The sequence below is a fragment of the Pyxicephalus adspersus genome, chromosome 10, assembly GCF_032062135.1.
Source record: "Pyxicephalus adspersus chromosome 10, UCB_Pads_2.0, whole genome shotgun sequence".
Taxonomy (NCBI): Eukaryota; Metazoa; Chordata; class Amphibia; order Anura; family Pyxicephalidae; genus Pyxicephalus; species Pyxicephalus adspersus.
This window is the reverse complement of record NC_092867.1, coordinates 11,108,545-11,124,837: the sequence shown is the minus strand read 5'-3', so window position 1 is coordinate 11,124,837 and position 16,293 is coordinate 11,108,545. Positions and strand designations below refer to the sequence as shown.

Below are 16,293 nucleotides of genomic sequence, written 5' to 3'. Positions count from 1 at the left end.
ATTAACAAAAGCGTGATAAAGATAACAAAGGTGGTCCACCTGGTAGGCGGTACAAGGATAAATATTTAGATAATGTCCCTTTTTGACCACTAAAGATAGAGTTCTTAGGTCAATGCTAGACCTAGAGCAACTGCCTATGCAGCTGATTCGTTTGATTGGTAATTAATGTTTCTGCACGTTTGCTTTTTTTAGTGCTATTACTGGCCCTTCTCAAATCCCCCGAGGAAGCCTAAACCGGCGAAATGCATCAGAACTCAGGATCCAGATATATTGTACTAATATACGCCTATGCTAAATTTAGGCAGTTGCTTTGTTATCTTTATTACTCTTTTGTTTATGACTACTGTGCAGATTTTGAATAACCACATATAAAATACTTAGCCAGATTTAAATCCCCAGCTGTTTTCTTTCCTCATTTACCCTGATTGTTATACAAACTAGGGGTTTGTTATACAAACTAGGGGCTATCATATGGGATTACCCACCCTACTTACTACATAGGGAAGGGTTTTGTTGTTTTTGCCTAATGCTTGTGATTAAATGCTTGTGAAGAAATCTTATATTACATTCTCCAAAACAGGAGACATGGGGAAATCCCCCATTGGGGATGCCTGTCTTGGTGACAAATATCCAATAAAAGATCCCTATTTATTTTAGAAAGATTTTTTTCTTACATATTTGATCAGGGATACTAATTATTCCATATTTCATCCAAAACCAATTAATATTTTAACTTTAGATACAGAATTATCCAATTATATTACTAGTGATCAATAATTTCTTGAAGAAGATTTAAAATTACTTTTTTGTGTCCACATTCCGATTATTATTGTGCTGTAATAAGGTCAAGTCACTTTGCCTTAAGTCAGAAGCTTCAAACAGTCTGTGTAGTGCTTCTTACATTTAAGCTCATAGAGTATCCCTTTAGGACTAATACTTGTTGAAAAAAAAAAATCTGAAAATGTATGCTCTGCTTTACAGTTTCCTACTGTGTCTTTACCTTCTTCATGTTTTACTTTCTCTCAGGAAGCTAATCTTCCCATAATAATGTATTGTTGACTTAAGTCTGAAAGAACCCATCTATTCATACATCTTGTCCTCAATCTGCTGTCCTGTCTCTGACCTTTTCCTTCACAAAAGCTTTTTGGAGCTACTGGTCTTTAGACATCTAATTTGATGCCTTTCTGCATTTGTTCTGTAAGACCCTTTTATGTGTGGATTTGTCACACTGTATTTTAGACACATCTAATATTCTTGCAGATTCAGAAAGGTAGAATTTGACAATGTTGATAGCATCCATGCTATGAAGATTAATTTTTTTATACAAACTTTAATTAGGACACAGTTTAGCCTGTGGAAGACTGAAATTTAACAAATGGTACACTAAACATTGTTTATCACACTTTTTTGGGTTGATAAAACTTTTTCATTTTATGACTAAGAATATAGTTCCTGAATTATTAAGAGCAAGAGCTAACTAACACACTAGGATCAGCACCACCTTTAAGCCTTCTAGGAAAACCAAATACAATGAAAACACAACAAATATCCCTTTAAACAAAAAGGCAGCATCATGTACATATAGGGGGGAAATATATATATATATATTGTAAGAGGGGATACACTTTGCAGTTGTAATCCATGCATGAGACAGGGATACCCCAGAACCATGCAAGCAGGTTTGTTTCCAACTTTTTCACTCAGTAGGGCATCAAAAAAACACTTGCATGAAAGATTTTCTTTAATTCTTGCAGGAAAGGATTTTCTAATGTTGGTGCCTTGCCCCTTTGATCACAGGCTCAGCTCTATGTTTCTTAGCAAAGGACCTGCACATATTTACATAATCTCAGTATTAGGGCCAAAATGCACCTGTTTGTTTGGGATCAAATTTTATTAACAAAAAAAGATTTTTTTTTGGTTGCTTCTAACTAACATTATATGCAGATTGATCCTTTTGATCTGAAGATTCATAAAAACCTAGTACATACAAAACAATGTTACTTTGTATCTCTATAGTTTGCCTTTAAACAGTGTTTACATTTTTATCATTTAAAAAAAAAAAAAACCTAACACAATGCAAGGTAGTTCAAATGCAGGAACATGAAAAACAGACTCTTAAAGTCTTTGATGTAGTCTGACACTAGCATTAATACAGGAGTTTTAAAACTGGCATAAACTAAGCCATAGTATTGGAAGCAAGAGAAGGGTGCATCTTCCTTACCTTGTAAAAGTGATTGGGTGACTTTAATTTGCTCTGTTCACTTATGCATGCTGCACAGAATTAGCAAAATAAAGGTAAATGCGCTAACCACTTCAATTGGTGCTGTGAGTTTATTTTAACTCTTATGACTGGCAAGACATACAATTTGTGTGCATTATTTTAACTCTTATGACTGGTACCACAATTTTGTAGACTTTTTGGAGAAAGACTGCTATTCTACATGGTGCATATCCTTTTAAATGTAAGGGTTACTATATATCTGATATCGTAAAGCCAATATAGCAAACTGCTATATAAAGATTTAAACAATGAAAATGACTTGATGCATGTAAGAATTCCTATATGTATTTAAAATGTGTCCTGATCCTTCTGCCACTTTTTTAATGACAATTTGTTTGTTAAAGGGATTGAAAAAGTAATAGATCTACCAGCAGGACAAACAATGCCCTTGGGGAATCAGAAAAACTAAAACGGCTGTTTTAATGCTATTGACAGAATGTTTTTTCTTTATTTTGCACATCATGTTACTTGAAGTTTGTATTGGCTTACAGGTAAATTACAGTTAGTAGGCTTATGATTAGCTGTCAAGCCAACCACATATTAAATACATGTTCCACACGAGCTGTGTCAGGTTTTTTTGTCCTTCTAAAACCACTACAACTTTATCTTCATCACTGCTATGCTTGTGAGTACAAAATACCTTCATTACTGTTCCTTAACCCCTTAATCACCATTCACATTTCCTCTGGGGCAGACCTCCAGAGTCATTTAGGACTCCTTACATTCATCATCCATTGTTGGGCTTTAGATTGTGAAGGAAAATCCTTAGTAATGCTTTATTTAGTGACCTTTCTGCTTCTAAGACAATAGACATTAGAACAAATAGAGATGTTTGTTCTTACTTTCTGACAAATTCCCTCATATATGAAATATAATAGACTTTAAACATTTACTACTGCAATTTCTACTGATGTGCCATATCCCATGTGAAGCATTTCTGTTGCCAATGGCAAAGTGCTTCAGGCAGTAACTTTTAATAAAGCCTGCTAGGATGTTTCCTGAGATGTAAAAGCTCTAACAAAAGTAAGAAAGTAAAATCACTATTTTTCCAGTGGTACAAACCATGTGGATCTTCCTGCAGAGCTATCCCTTAATGGCATAACGTAGTATGCCTCATAGTATGCTATTTTATAATGCATGCAGTAAAATTAAGAATTAGGGAGGTTGTCTTTATTAAGAGTGAAAAGACAGTCTGTCAGAAAAGTTGTGTTGTTTTTTTGATAAATCTTTTAACCAACCTGACCACTGCCATCTAGATTGCTTTTGCCACTTTAAAAATAAATCAGTAGTGTTTTTAAAACATCCTGTTTGCTGTTTTTTCAGATGTTCACCACTTTTTAAAGGAGGGGAAGTGTCAATGTACTCTATTTAAGTGAATGACGAATCTGCCATTTTATAGGGTGCTACAGTACCTCTATTCTTTACTTTTAGAAGCCTGATTCCCAGAAAACAAAACCTGTTCCCACTTTTATGAAAATGGCATTGTTTAAGTCCAAAGAATGTAAGACATAATAGACACTCTACAGTATTCTCCTAGGAGGCTTTGCATGACCAGTTTTATATTTATTTACATGTTTGCTCCTGAGTAACAATTAAGAGTAGTCAAAATTTTTTGTTTTGCTCCAAAATCCATTTGACAATATTTCTATCCTAAAACAACTTTAAACTACAGGTATATGTACTGCTTTTCTTTTGCCAGTATGCCATCACATTCATTGTTTATTTCCTTTTTTTTTTTTTTGTTAGGTATAATTAAGACACCAACTTATCACTGTGAGACGAAGTCATGAAAGTATGCCAACGTGCTGTTTATTTATTTATTGGATCACTATCATGTCTAATAGACGTATGCTGGCAACAACTCCAGGCAGGAGCACCTCAAATCCAGCTACGTTTGGCTGGATCAAGAGTACCTAATGAAGGTCGTCTAGAGGTTCTGTATAATGGTCAGTGGGGCACAGTATGTGATGATGACTTCAACCTGGTAGTGGCAAACATAGTCTGCAGGCAACTGGGTTTTGAGATGGCAATGAACTGGGCGCACAGTGCAAAATATGGACAAGGGGAAGGTAACATAAATTAATATTTTTGGTGTTATTGTCACTGCTGTATGACTTTATTCTTGTTCTAGCATCAAAATGTAGGTTACCTACAAATATTTAATGTATTTTTTTTCATAATCAGTGAAAACAGTAAGTTTTCTATCATTTTAAATTTGATGGTTATTAAGTTGTCAAGTACAACAGGGAAATTTCATAATGTAAGCTTTCAAAAATACATATGTGATGGCTTAGCCATATTGGGGAATATTTGCTAATTATAACATATCTGCTGTTGTGGACATGTAAAAATTACAGACCACTCTGAACATGGATTGAGGATTTTGGGATTTTCATGACAGTTATTTTCCATAAAATCTTCAACACTTAATTACAAAATATTTCCATTAAAATTGTCCATAAAACTAAGAACATATCATATTTGCATGATACATATGCTGAGATTTTTCCTTATCCAATGCGTTTTGCAGACAAAAGTCCACTTCTTCAGGGATACAACTACAGCCGAGGCAAGCATAGGGGGATGGCAAGAGCCACAGCCCACCGATCGAGAGCCAGTCCAGACGCCTTCCCAATCCTCATTCAATGATCAACATAATTATGCTCATTCCAACAAGGGCTATCCAATTAGGACCTAGATCCTCTCAATCAATCCAGGGAGTCAATAACCCTGGGAATCTGCACATATATTATTCAGTGTCTTAGATTTAAAATATCATGGTTTGCTTATAAATTGCAACTGCCCCTCAAGTATAATATCATGTTATGCTACACGTCGGCGCCGACCTGTGACGTCACATACAGGGAGCCTAAGATCCGGTCTGTGTGTGGAGTGTATTCCAGGCAACTGCCTGAGCTTGTGCTTCAATGAAAACTGGAATGACCAGGGAAGAAAACATCCTGTGGTTCATCTCTGCACAGAATACTTGCTGATGAGCCTTCAATACATACTCACTCACATCAAAATTGTTCTAAGGGGCATTTATTTTGCAGTTTCTTGCAGTTCCAAATGAGCCATAAACAGGGGAAGGGATATTGACCACATAGCCCCAGAAAGGCTATATATAGCTATAATATTGTAAGCATCCTAAGATGCTTGCAATATTATAGCTGACAGGTGACAATATATAGTAGCCTCATGGTTGGTTTCCAATTATTGCATTCATTTTATCTTGGAGATATTGCATTTGTTTTATTTTGGAGATATAAAGTGTCTATTTATCATTTATCCTAACCATATATAACAGTTTATACAACATTTATGATGAACAGCTACAGTACAGCTTTCACAGCATTTATATTAACAATACAGTATGATTTATTCAGACATTCTATTAACAATGTCATCATTTAATTACATTGCATGCCGTTATATGACAGTACAGTGTGCTAGTATATACCAATGAAGTTAACAATGTACTCCTCAGATGGACATCAACTGTACCAGTCAAAGTTTACAAATTCATATTCATAATTTACAAATTTATATGTAACAGGGTGTAGTCACCTGATCTTTCAGCCTGATGTATTGGGCTGAAGGGGAGACATAAAGACACCATGTGGCGTCGTGATTCTCCTGCAAGTCCCTGCCAGAAGTGTATCCACTTGAAAAGGGAGATTCAGTACTGTCCCTTCTCCTTTCTTTCTATTTATCATAGTTTAAAAAGTATCTTATAATAGGAGACATAGTTACAGTTGTAACATCACATTCCCATTTAACACACCAACAACATTGAACGATTAACATATTGAACAACAAAAAAACACAAAACACACACACCAAAGACACCAAATAAAACGACAAAGATTGCCAAAGATGACAATGCCCTTTCCCTAGTATTATACCCTATTGTCCAAAGAAAGGATATAAAACTAAAGTCGTTCAATCCAGGGAAATAATTGGCTTTTAGTTGGAAAATCCATCTAATCTCAGCTTGTAACAGCCATTTATCCAAGTTCCCTCCTCCGGTGTCCAATGAATTATCTTCCAAAGCTAGGAACCTGATGGAGTTTATGTCATAATTGTGTTGTAGTGCTATGTGACGGCTAAGAGGAGTGGTAATTTTTCCATTTGTAATCAGATGAAAAATCAGTGCTAATTTTTCCATTAGTAATCATATGTTGTATATGTTGTATATGTGCGTATATTCTTTTTTGGAAACCCCTTTTCGTTTAGCCCACATATTACCTCCCACAAGTACAAAAGGCAATATAAATCACTCCAACAGTACCACAGTTAACCAATTTTTTCTATATGGGCCTAACGACAAAGGGTAAGTTCCCTTTAAAAGATTTATCTTCAGGTTCGTAAATACATCTACATTGACTGCATGAATTGCACTTTACCGTGCCCTTCCCTATCTCTTGTGATGTTTCTATTTCTTGAAAATCACTTCTTACAACTTTATTTCTTAGGGAGGGTGCTCGTCGATAAATGATTTGCGGTCTATCGGAGACCTGTTTTTTAATCTTAGGGTCACTTTACAAAAAAGTGGCCAATATTTTGTTATAATTTGTCTAATTCGTTGATGATCATTAGAGTATATAGTAATCAACCTCACTGTTTTCTCTTTTCCTGTTGATTTCTTAGGATAGAGAAAATTATGTCGATTGGATATTTTTACTTTTTGGTACACTTCTTTTAAAACTTTTTTATTATAGCCTCTATTTAATAAACGGTCACGCAGTTCACGCATCCGAGCAATTCCTCCTAACCCGCAAATACTTCATATAGGGGATGCTACGGATGAGTGGGGCAGGGTAGGCACTGGTAGCAAACAATATCATATTTCTAGCTGTATTTTTTCAATATAAAGATGAATCTAATACGGTATTTTCCTTCTTTTGAATCCGCACATCCAGAAATGGGATACATGTAGTATTCCAGTCTATAGTGAATCTCAAGTTGTAATCATTCTTCTGTATCCTAGCAAAGAATTTATTAAACATTTCAATTGTACCTGTCCATATGATGAAGACATCATCTATGTACCGACGCCATAAAGCTATATGGCATAGGTTCATAGATAAGGTCTCATCAGCCAATAGGTCCCTTTCCCAGCCTTCCAAATAGAGGTTGGTGTAGCTAGGGGCACAGAAAGTGCCCATAGCTATGCCATGGGTCTGTAGGTATAGCACATCCTCAAAGAGAAAAATGTTTCTAGCAAGGGCTTTCAGGTCTAGCTTGTCATTGAATGACCCTCAGAGCATCATCATGCTCTGAGGTCACTGTACTACTGCAATGAATGCAACTCACAAAATTTTATGTCAATGCTATTCTGTGCTGCAGTAAGAGCAACATATTTCACCCTTGTGGATATTAGATGGTAAGATGGGAGGAGACTACTGTTAAACTCTTTGTATTTCTTTTATGTTTCTGTTTGTTTTTTTCATTTGCACCTTACCTTATATTGTTATATGTAAAATACCTTTATAAAAATGTAAATATTTACATTACAAAAGACCCTTGTGGAATAGCGGGGTAAGATATGTAGATTATTGTAAAAAAAAAGTCTGGGAAGAGGGCCTCTGGGGTAAAAGCGGGGAAATGTTCACAGTAAATCCAAAGCTCTGTTTTAACTAATAGTGAGGTGCAGATAAGAGTTAAGAGATAAGGTTTTTATTTTATCCCTAGTATTTGTTGCTCAATATTTACCATCATTTTCCATACTAAGACTACATTTAGACTGCATAAAGATTGCTAGTTTATTAATCATAGTTTTTTTTTACCTTTTTGTAAAATTGAAAAGCAACATTAAACCTAATGAATCTGATAGTGAAAATGGTTTCTATTTATTGAAGGATAATTAAAGGTAAAAAGGTTATTCTCATCAATGCTACAAACAAAGCCCTATTCTAATTATGAAAACTTGATCCTCATCCAATGTTTTCTGTTATGTCAGCTGTGTTGTGAGTGGAATTAGGCATGACAGATACGATATATGGGTTTTAGCAGTTGGCAACAGGATACTTTTTGGCAATTTTTCAATTTTGTGATTGTTTTGATTGCCCATTTTACAAGATCTGGCTGCAAAATTAAAGCATGATAACTAAAGCTACTGGAGTTTTTGCATTGAGCGTGATTTTATTAGTTTTATTATACTATATACTATAAGGGGCAGAAAAAGAGGCATTAATTTGGTACCATTATTTTACCCTTAAGTGGAGGAGTTAAACTGCAATCTTTTAAATTACTTAGTTTTTCTTTTTTTATACCTTAGGACTAAGGGCCATGTTAGGCACGAAAACCACTTAACTTTTCCCTATTACTATTACTTCTGCACCCTGAACATAATACAGTCCTGACCCATTAGGTATATACACCTGTTTCCTGCTCTTCTTTCATAACACTTACCCCTGTACTCTGTACATTACATATACTTCAAAATTGCACACTGCACAGCATAAATTCCTGATTTGCACTCAGTGTTTCAAAATACATCTGACCCCAGAACAATACATAGTTCTGATCCCTGCTTTACATACTCCAGACATCGTTAAGACCTTTTGTTCAGTTGAAGTATTCTGCTTTAGGACACTAAGGTGAGGCTTGGCCAAACCTAGGGCATGACCCTAACAATGGTTAGACCTGGTCTAACATCAAGGAAGGAATTCCATTTGTTTTCTATTGGTATTGGCTATATATACACTTTAAAAATTAGTTCCTAAATAGGGTTTAGAAGTTACTTTTGTCTTTCATCTGCAACAACTAGGAAAGGTTTGCATAGTGATCTCTCCTGGTGGAATCCTGGAATCAATGTGTACTCCAAATTTCAGGAAACTCCTGCCTAGGACAATATTGTCTTCTCACAAGATATGGGGGACCTCCCTAAGGGAAAGGACTGGTACATTGATGCAATATGCTGGTAGAGGATAGTAAGTAAGAGTCCCATGGTGCCAACATTGTTGTAAATGTAAAAATGCAATCATGTAAACGGTCTGTGAGGTGTTCCATTAACTCGAACAGTTCGAGCATACAGATCAGGGAGTCCTGGGAGTGAGTTTGATTTCCAATGTCTTAATATAAGGCAATTAGCCACTGTCAGGACATGGGAGGCCAACTTTTTGCCAAGTTTGGAAAAGTTTTGTATAGGCAGGCCCAGTAAGTGTGTGTGACCACATCTAAGGTTATTGGAATCTCACATATTGGTTATTGGAATCTCACATTGTACCAACTGCTCTCTGGCACCTCCCGCACCTATCACTAGTGGTAGGATAGATGGCATGCACCAATACATTAATATTTTATATGCATTTTCTTTATAGAGTGTACGCAAAGCGCTCTTCCGTGCACTAATCCATATAAGCCTCCAGATCTCCAGGAGTAGCTCCCTACCTAGGACCTGCTCTGATTTCCTCATATAGAAAGTGTGCTGGTTCTGTATTTAAGGTCTGATAAATTTCTGAGATGAGGCCTTTTTGGGCTGGGCCCCCTGCGCAGACACGTTCAAAGCTAATCATATTAGAAAAGGTAAAATTACCGGTAGTTGACTGCACATAATGTCTTATTTGAAGGTATCCATAAAAACCAGTTAGCTGGATTTCAGACTTCCTCTGGAGATCCAAGAATGATAGGAGTTGGCGTGAACATGGGTCGACCAGTTGCCTGAAGTGGAAAGGACCTCTAGCCCAGCCATGTTAGAATGCAGGCTATCTGGGAGCTGAGGGTTAAAAAGAAATGATGTGAGTACTGAGGCAGGTGCCGAGAGCTTGAATTTGTCCTTGCATTGAAGCTAAATTTGCCTGGTAAATTGCATGGGACCCAATAGAGTTCCCCCAGATACTTTTGTTAGTGGAATTCCGTAATAGGGAGTTAGGGTGCTTGGAGGCCATCCATAATTCAAATCTTGCTTTGTAGTGCAAGATTTATTCTGAATGAATACCTTTCTATCATTTCTGTCTTTAAAAATACTTACTAAAGCTAAGTGTGATTGCATGAAGGTACAAGAAGAAACAACTATGATGTATAGAAAACAGGGCAGTGAGCCCCTGTTGTTAAATGATATCACCCTTGTTTCCAGCTGATTTTACAGAGATCCAGGCTGGATGGCAGCACTAGTACAGTCCTATTGCCTGATTTCATTCACAGTATTTTTGTTAGCAACTGGATCATTTATTTGGCTGCCGCTGAACACTGTAACCAAACTTGTATATTTGTGAAAGAACCCAACTGTTTTGTTTTTTGATCACTGTGCATACATCAGCTTAATTTTGTTTCTCATTATGCCTAAACGATGCAATAGATCTTAATGATCTTTGGAGCTTGCTTTAAAGTCTCTGATGGTACAAGAAAATCCAGATGAAAGTTTCTGCCTGTAGTAGGTTCTGGATGCTGTGTGTGAAAAAAACTGTCCTTTTGCTATGAACTTTGGAGTCAATACTTATTGCTGCACCCAAAATATGCCTAAAATGCATTGCAGCTGGTCCAAAAGAATGTAGCACTGTACAAATAGTAATAGGGTATTACCATATATTTTTTCACAGATGAGTAATCTCTATGTTGGACCCTTTACCAGATTACGTAAATAAATCACTACATGTGTCATTCAGACAGGTATTCATGAGACCACTAGACCTAAATATTGGGACTGCCAAGAACTGCAAAGTGATTAATAAATTATGCAGTTATCACTTTCTTTATAAAGTTGTAAACATAAAATTGGTTTAGTAACTTCTAGTCTAAACATGCTGCACAAAATTCTAAAGATTTGTATTTGGTTTTGCAGGTCCAATCTGGTTGGATAATGTCCGCTGTTCAGGTGCTGAAACCTCCTTGGTAGAATGTGAGTCCAATGGCTGGGGAGTCACTGACTGCAGGCATTCAGAGGATGTTGGCATACTGTGTTCAACAAGCCGGCTACAGGGAGCTCCACCACCTCAGGCTATCACTGCACAGGTAGTTACTGAATTATACTTCAAATACCCTATTCAATATTCATATTCAGTTTATTGATAAACGTGCTCCACAATCAGGTCTCTACCATATTAGTTGCAGTAAAGCTTTGTTGGAGCCTATAAGGTTTAATTGTTTAAAACAGTTTTTGTGTGAAAAAATGTCTGTCACAACCACTTAAGAAAAAATAGATCCTAACTTCTATTACTGATGAAAATGGCTTTGTAGCTATGGACAAATTACAATGAAATACTGCACCGATTTTTTTAAACAATCTTATGAGTCTTAAGACCTTTACAACATGGCCTTTACAACCAATCATATGTTAGCTGTATTTGTTTGAATTTAATTTACAGAAATAAAGACAATTAAATTACTTAGGGCAACATACATCCATACACTTCCATCGTTTGTATTGTGTGTGGTGGTCTTTTTAGGACAGGTAAATTCGAGTTATTCTGTAGTTTAAGTGTTTCAAGTGAAGTTGCTGCTACTGCTACAGCCTTCAACAAAGACATTTTTAGACAATTGTGTACTACCTTGTGAAAATCTTTGTGGTTTTCTGTTCCGACATGACTGTGCCTCCAAGTTCATAATGATATAGTTTATTGTGGAGCCCTACTGAACAATTTTTGAGATGAACTGAAATGCCAAATGAAAGCCCAGTCTACTCATCGAACATCAGTACCTAATTTGGCTAAATAGGCAGACTATAGGCAGAATTTCACACTAGTAACCATGAAAATCTTTTGAAAGCCGTCCCAAAGGAGTTGAAGCTGTAAAGGCGTGGCAAACTTTATATTCCATAGTTTTGAAATGAGATGCTCAAGACAAACATTAAGTGCAATAGTAAGATTTTCAAAATGTTTTTCTGTATAGTATATCATAATTGCTGAGCAACAGCAGACTTTTATATAGAGTCTGCTGGCTGTTTTGGACATTTCTTCGAAAATTCTATTGAAGATGACAGTGGTGCTGGAGATGTTTTCTGAACACTTGAACATACATACTTTCATAGGATACATGTCCGTTGAGTGTACATGGTGTTGCCTATTTGACTTTTTGCTTTCTGATATGTTGAGATGATTCAAATCCCATCATCTCCTGAATTCTGAAATTCCAGCTTTCCAATTAAGATTGGTACTTTAAATCCGAGTTTAACTAATTCTGTCTTTTTACATTTCAGTCAATGGGGAAGTCTTAGTTTTGGGGGTCAATAGGATTGAATAGGAAAAATTGACCATATAAGAAGGATTAGTGTGTGCGTGTGTGTTTTTTTTTATGTGGGCTATAACTGTAATGATACTGATCATGGTATTGTCACTGATATGCTGGGGGTCAGGGGAACCTATAGGAGTTATGTGGGGCAAACACAAGAAAAAGAACAGAGATTGGGGGAACCCCCAGCAGTTTTGGTGACGATAATATGTTCAGCGGATTTACAATTTGGCTCATTTGTTACCATCTGTTGTATGTCAGTATTTATTTATTGAATGAAAACTAAACCAAAACTTCTGTGAATTCCAAATTTCAAGGTAAAGCTGGGAACTACCAAACTCTGTGCTTGCATTAGGAACTTGGAATTCCACTACACCCAGAAAGCTTCTCCCTACTGATATGTACCCTTTGCCTGTTGTCTATGGCCCACAAAATGTTATTTTAAGTTAAGTTAAGTTGTTGAACTTAATGTATATATGTAAAGTATCTGAAAATGGTGAATAACAACAAGGTGGTCCTTTGATGCAGACAAGCATGAAGTGGCATTTCCTCATACATACATATGGTGCTCATTTTCATTTAATTTACAGTGCCTGTTTTATGGTAACCAGCTCTGTATAAATGATCCGTTCTATGATGTTCAGTTATGTATACAGTATCTAATTCCCCAGTGCAAACTTTAAAAACGTAACACCAGAAGCAATTAAAAGTTTGTGTTGCAAAAATATGGTGTCTCTGGTACCTAAGTAACTAAAAGTATGATTTCAGTCAGTTGTTGGTATTTCATGTTTAGAAACCACCAGCTTGGCTACATTCCCAGAGTAGAATAACTGCACGAAGCAATTGACTGGCTTATAAAACCAGAGGCTTTTTTGTATGAATACCTCTTAGTATGCCTGCCTGAATCACCTCACCCCACCTTTGCTTGACATGCTAAGATTCCAGTTGTGTTCATATACCTGAGAGAATGCCAACGTATTTCCACAGCTTGCATTTAATTAGTAGAGGAAAATGCTAGAATGCTATAAGTGACAAACTGGGAACTAAACCCTCATTGTCCATTTAAGATCAGAAAGAAAAAACATCTTACATAGCAATACTTAGCTTTTTTACATCCTTTTAAAAAAAAAAATAGGCAAGGAATAGGACAATTTACAGATTTGTATAGAGTTAATATTAATATGAATTGTAGCCATTACAATGCCAGTGATTTATTCAAGCTGAATTTCATGAATGTTTAAAAGGTAATAAAATAAGAGTTAATCTATGTATAGTAAATAGGTTTACCCTCCAAAGGATTTGGACTTCTGCATAGTCAATTTTGTGGTCCAGACACATCTGCCACATGAAACCCAGCCAGGTCATTAACCTGTACCTTAGTGGCAGCACAGTTTGGTCAGGAACTCCAATCCAGCTAATAGGATTAAACAGGAGTAGTAGCATATTGCTGAAGCCTTCTCTCTGCTTACTTTGCTCTCTCATCTTTTCAACATATTAATTTTCAGCAGATGCGCAAAAATACATGTAATCATTTCAGAGATTTTCATACATCTGCCTAGGATTCAACTTTAAAGAAACATATACTGTGTATTTTCAATTGACAAGTATTTAGAATTATAATGTAAAGTGTTGTGACATGTCATAGATTTCCATGATTGTATTTTGTATATATTCATTTTCTGACTACAACCTATCTGTATTTCTGATGGCCTAGTCACTACTTTTGCTGACGGATTGCTAAAATAAAATCCATTATTGAACGAACTTCATAAATCAGAATATTTGTTGACAGTCTGAGCTAATTTACAGTGAGGTGTAAATTATCAATGTAAAAAAATTGCATGTTTAACTGCAAACTGGGTTTTGCTGGGTTATCTCTACTATAGTGGCAATATAGAGAAAATAAGCAAATTTTTTATACTCATTTTTAGTTCTAATTAGGAAACTGAACTGTCAGACAGGTACTTTTTTTTTATATAATAAAGTAAACTTTATAAATAGGTACTGCAGACTTACAGAAACATAGGGCGAGCAGTATAGCTCACATGCTGGTAAAGGTACAGCGTGTAATAAGCTGGAAGACTGCATATGTAGTTAGGCATTTATTAGGGTTAGTACAAATAAAAAAGGTAGTACATATAAAGCTTTTTTTAAGTCTGCATGGTTAGATTTTATTTTTGTATTTTCAGATTGCCCATACAGGTCCTTATATGAACAAGTGATGCAACTGACCTGAGCATTTATTAGGCAATATTTATTTAAATGACAAAGCAATGACAGGCAGAATCTTAGATTTTATTGTTTTTTTAAAGACTAACTTCACTGTTGTTGAGAAAAATGAATCCCAGTTTTATGATCTATGCACATTACAAAATGTTTTACAAGCTTTGTAGCAGATTCATATTTGAAGACACATTAGAAAAGTGAGAATGAAAAGAAATTCCTTTCCCAAATATGACAGCTTGGTTAATAACAATCACCTTGTAACATCTCTGTGTTCTTAGTTTTATTTTATTTTTTTCATACTCTATTTTTTGACTATAGACCCAATGCTTTCTGTATTATAGAAAGTCTGATTTTTTTAGGCAGCCCTTTCAAGGATGTCTGTATTGCTGTGGTGGAGATATGTGGGAAGGACTGATGGTAATGTCTCTATGTACTGTGTCAGCACCATATAAATTACTTAGATCTGTGGGCAATGTAAAATAGACAAGAAATTATACACGTTTTTACCTGCATAAATGTTATTATATCAAAATCTCTGTGAAATAACTGTTTGTTTAAATTGTAGCCTTGATCATCATTTTCCTCAATTCCACACAATAGTTGCTGTTTATTCCAAACTAACAAACAAGGAAACATTCTAAGCAATGGTAGTTGTGTTAAAAATAAACTTTTTTTCAGACTAGATGTGTACACTTTTATTATTTATCAAAGCAAACAATGTAATGTTTGGTAACATATTAGGACCTACCTCCGAATCATGAATTGTTGTTCTCTGGAAAGAAAAACAAATTAAAATTTGTATCCATAAAAAAACAAAAATAAATGTTGCCCATTCCACCAGCAGAACAAAACATCCTTATGCTCCAAAACCACTGCATATATCAAAAACTATTGTACTGTAATACATAAATAAAAATATACATGCATTTTATTCTGCAAACTAATTCAAATGACTTATTACTAGCAGAATTAAATCAATGAACAAATACCAGCAGTACAAGTGTGGGCAGTGAACACTTTGGGCTCATGTTAACAGGCAACAGCTAATCTTTCCTGATTCTAGATATGGCAGTCATCCAGTTCCAGGCTGCAGCTAAAAAAGGTCAGTAGTATATCAAGGCTAGGACTCTTAACCAGCTCCTCTGCTATAAAATCACAGAGATCATGGCACCCATGACTCTATCAAAAAGAAGAAACAGTGACAGCATACTTTTGCCTTCAAGCTGATCTAGTGCTTACATTTTTTTTGTTTTGTATGCATTTATAAATTTGGTATGGGTGCATCTTTTCTCATTTTGGATGCACTGTTCAGCAGGAAAGCCAATTGTCCACACCATTTTCACCTTTAGTAATCATAAAGTTAGTACTAATAATGATTAGATTATAAAATGGCAGGGGGGTTTCTTGCATTAGGAAAGTCACATAGGGAAATTAATATTGTATTAATAAAAAATAACTTGATTCACAATATACATTTTTTAAAACGTGTATTATAGTGTTGGTACTTCTAACCTCTTTCTTGTCTTGTGTTTGAAGCTTGTCCTGGCTTACTGCTGTATAGCCAGTTGGGTTAATCATCTGTACTCACCCCCAGAGTTTTGTTTAACCATGGGTTA

General features: G+C 35.6%; 1 protein-coding gene across 3 annotated transcripts in view; it reads left to right on the top strand.

Moving 5' to 3' along the window:
• Nucleotides 1-16,293, top strand: part of LOXL4 (lysyl oxidase like 4) — an 80,270-nt gene that overhangs the window by 7,195 nt on the left and 56,782 nt on the right. For all 3 annotated transcript variants that reach the window (XM_072423115.1, XM_072423116.1, XM_072423117.1), the window contains 2 exons: nucleotides 4,028-4,350; nucleotides 11,067-11,236. In XM_072423115.1, coding sequence (XP_072279216.1) covers nucleotides 4,068-4,350; nucleotides 11,067-11,236 — 453 coding nt within the window. In that variant the 5' untranslated portion in view covers nucleotides 4,028-4,067. The remainder of the gene's footprint in view (nucleotides 1-4,027; nucleotides 4,351-11,066; nucleotides 11,237-16,293) is intronic.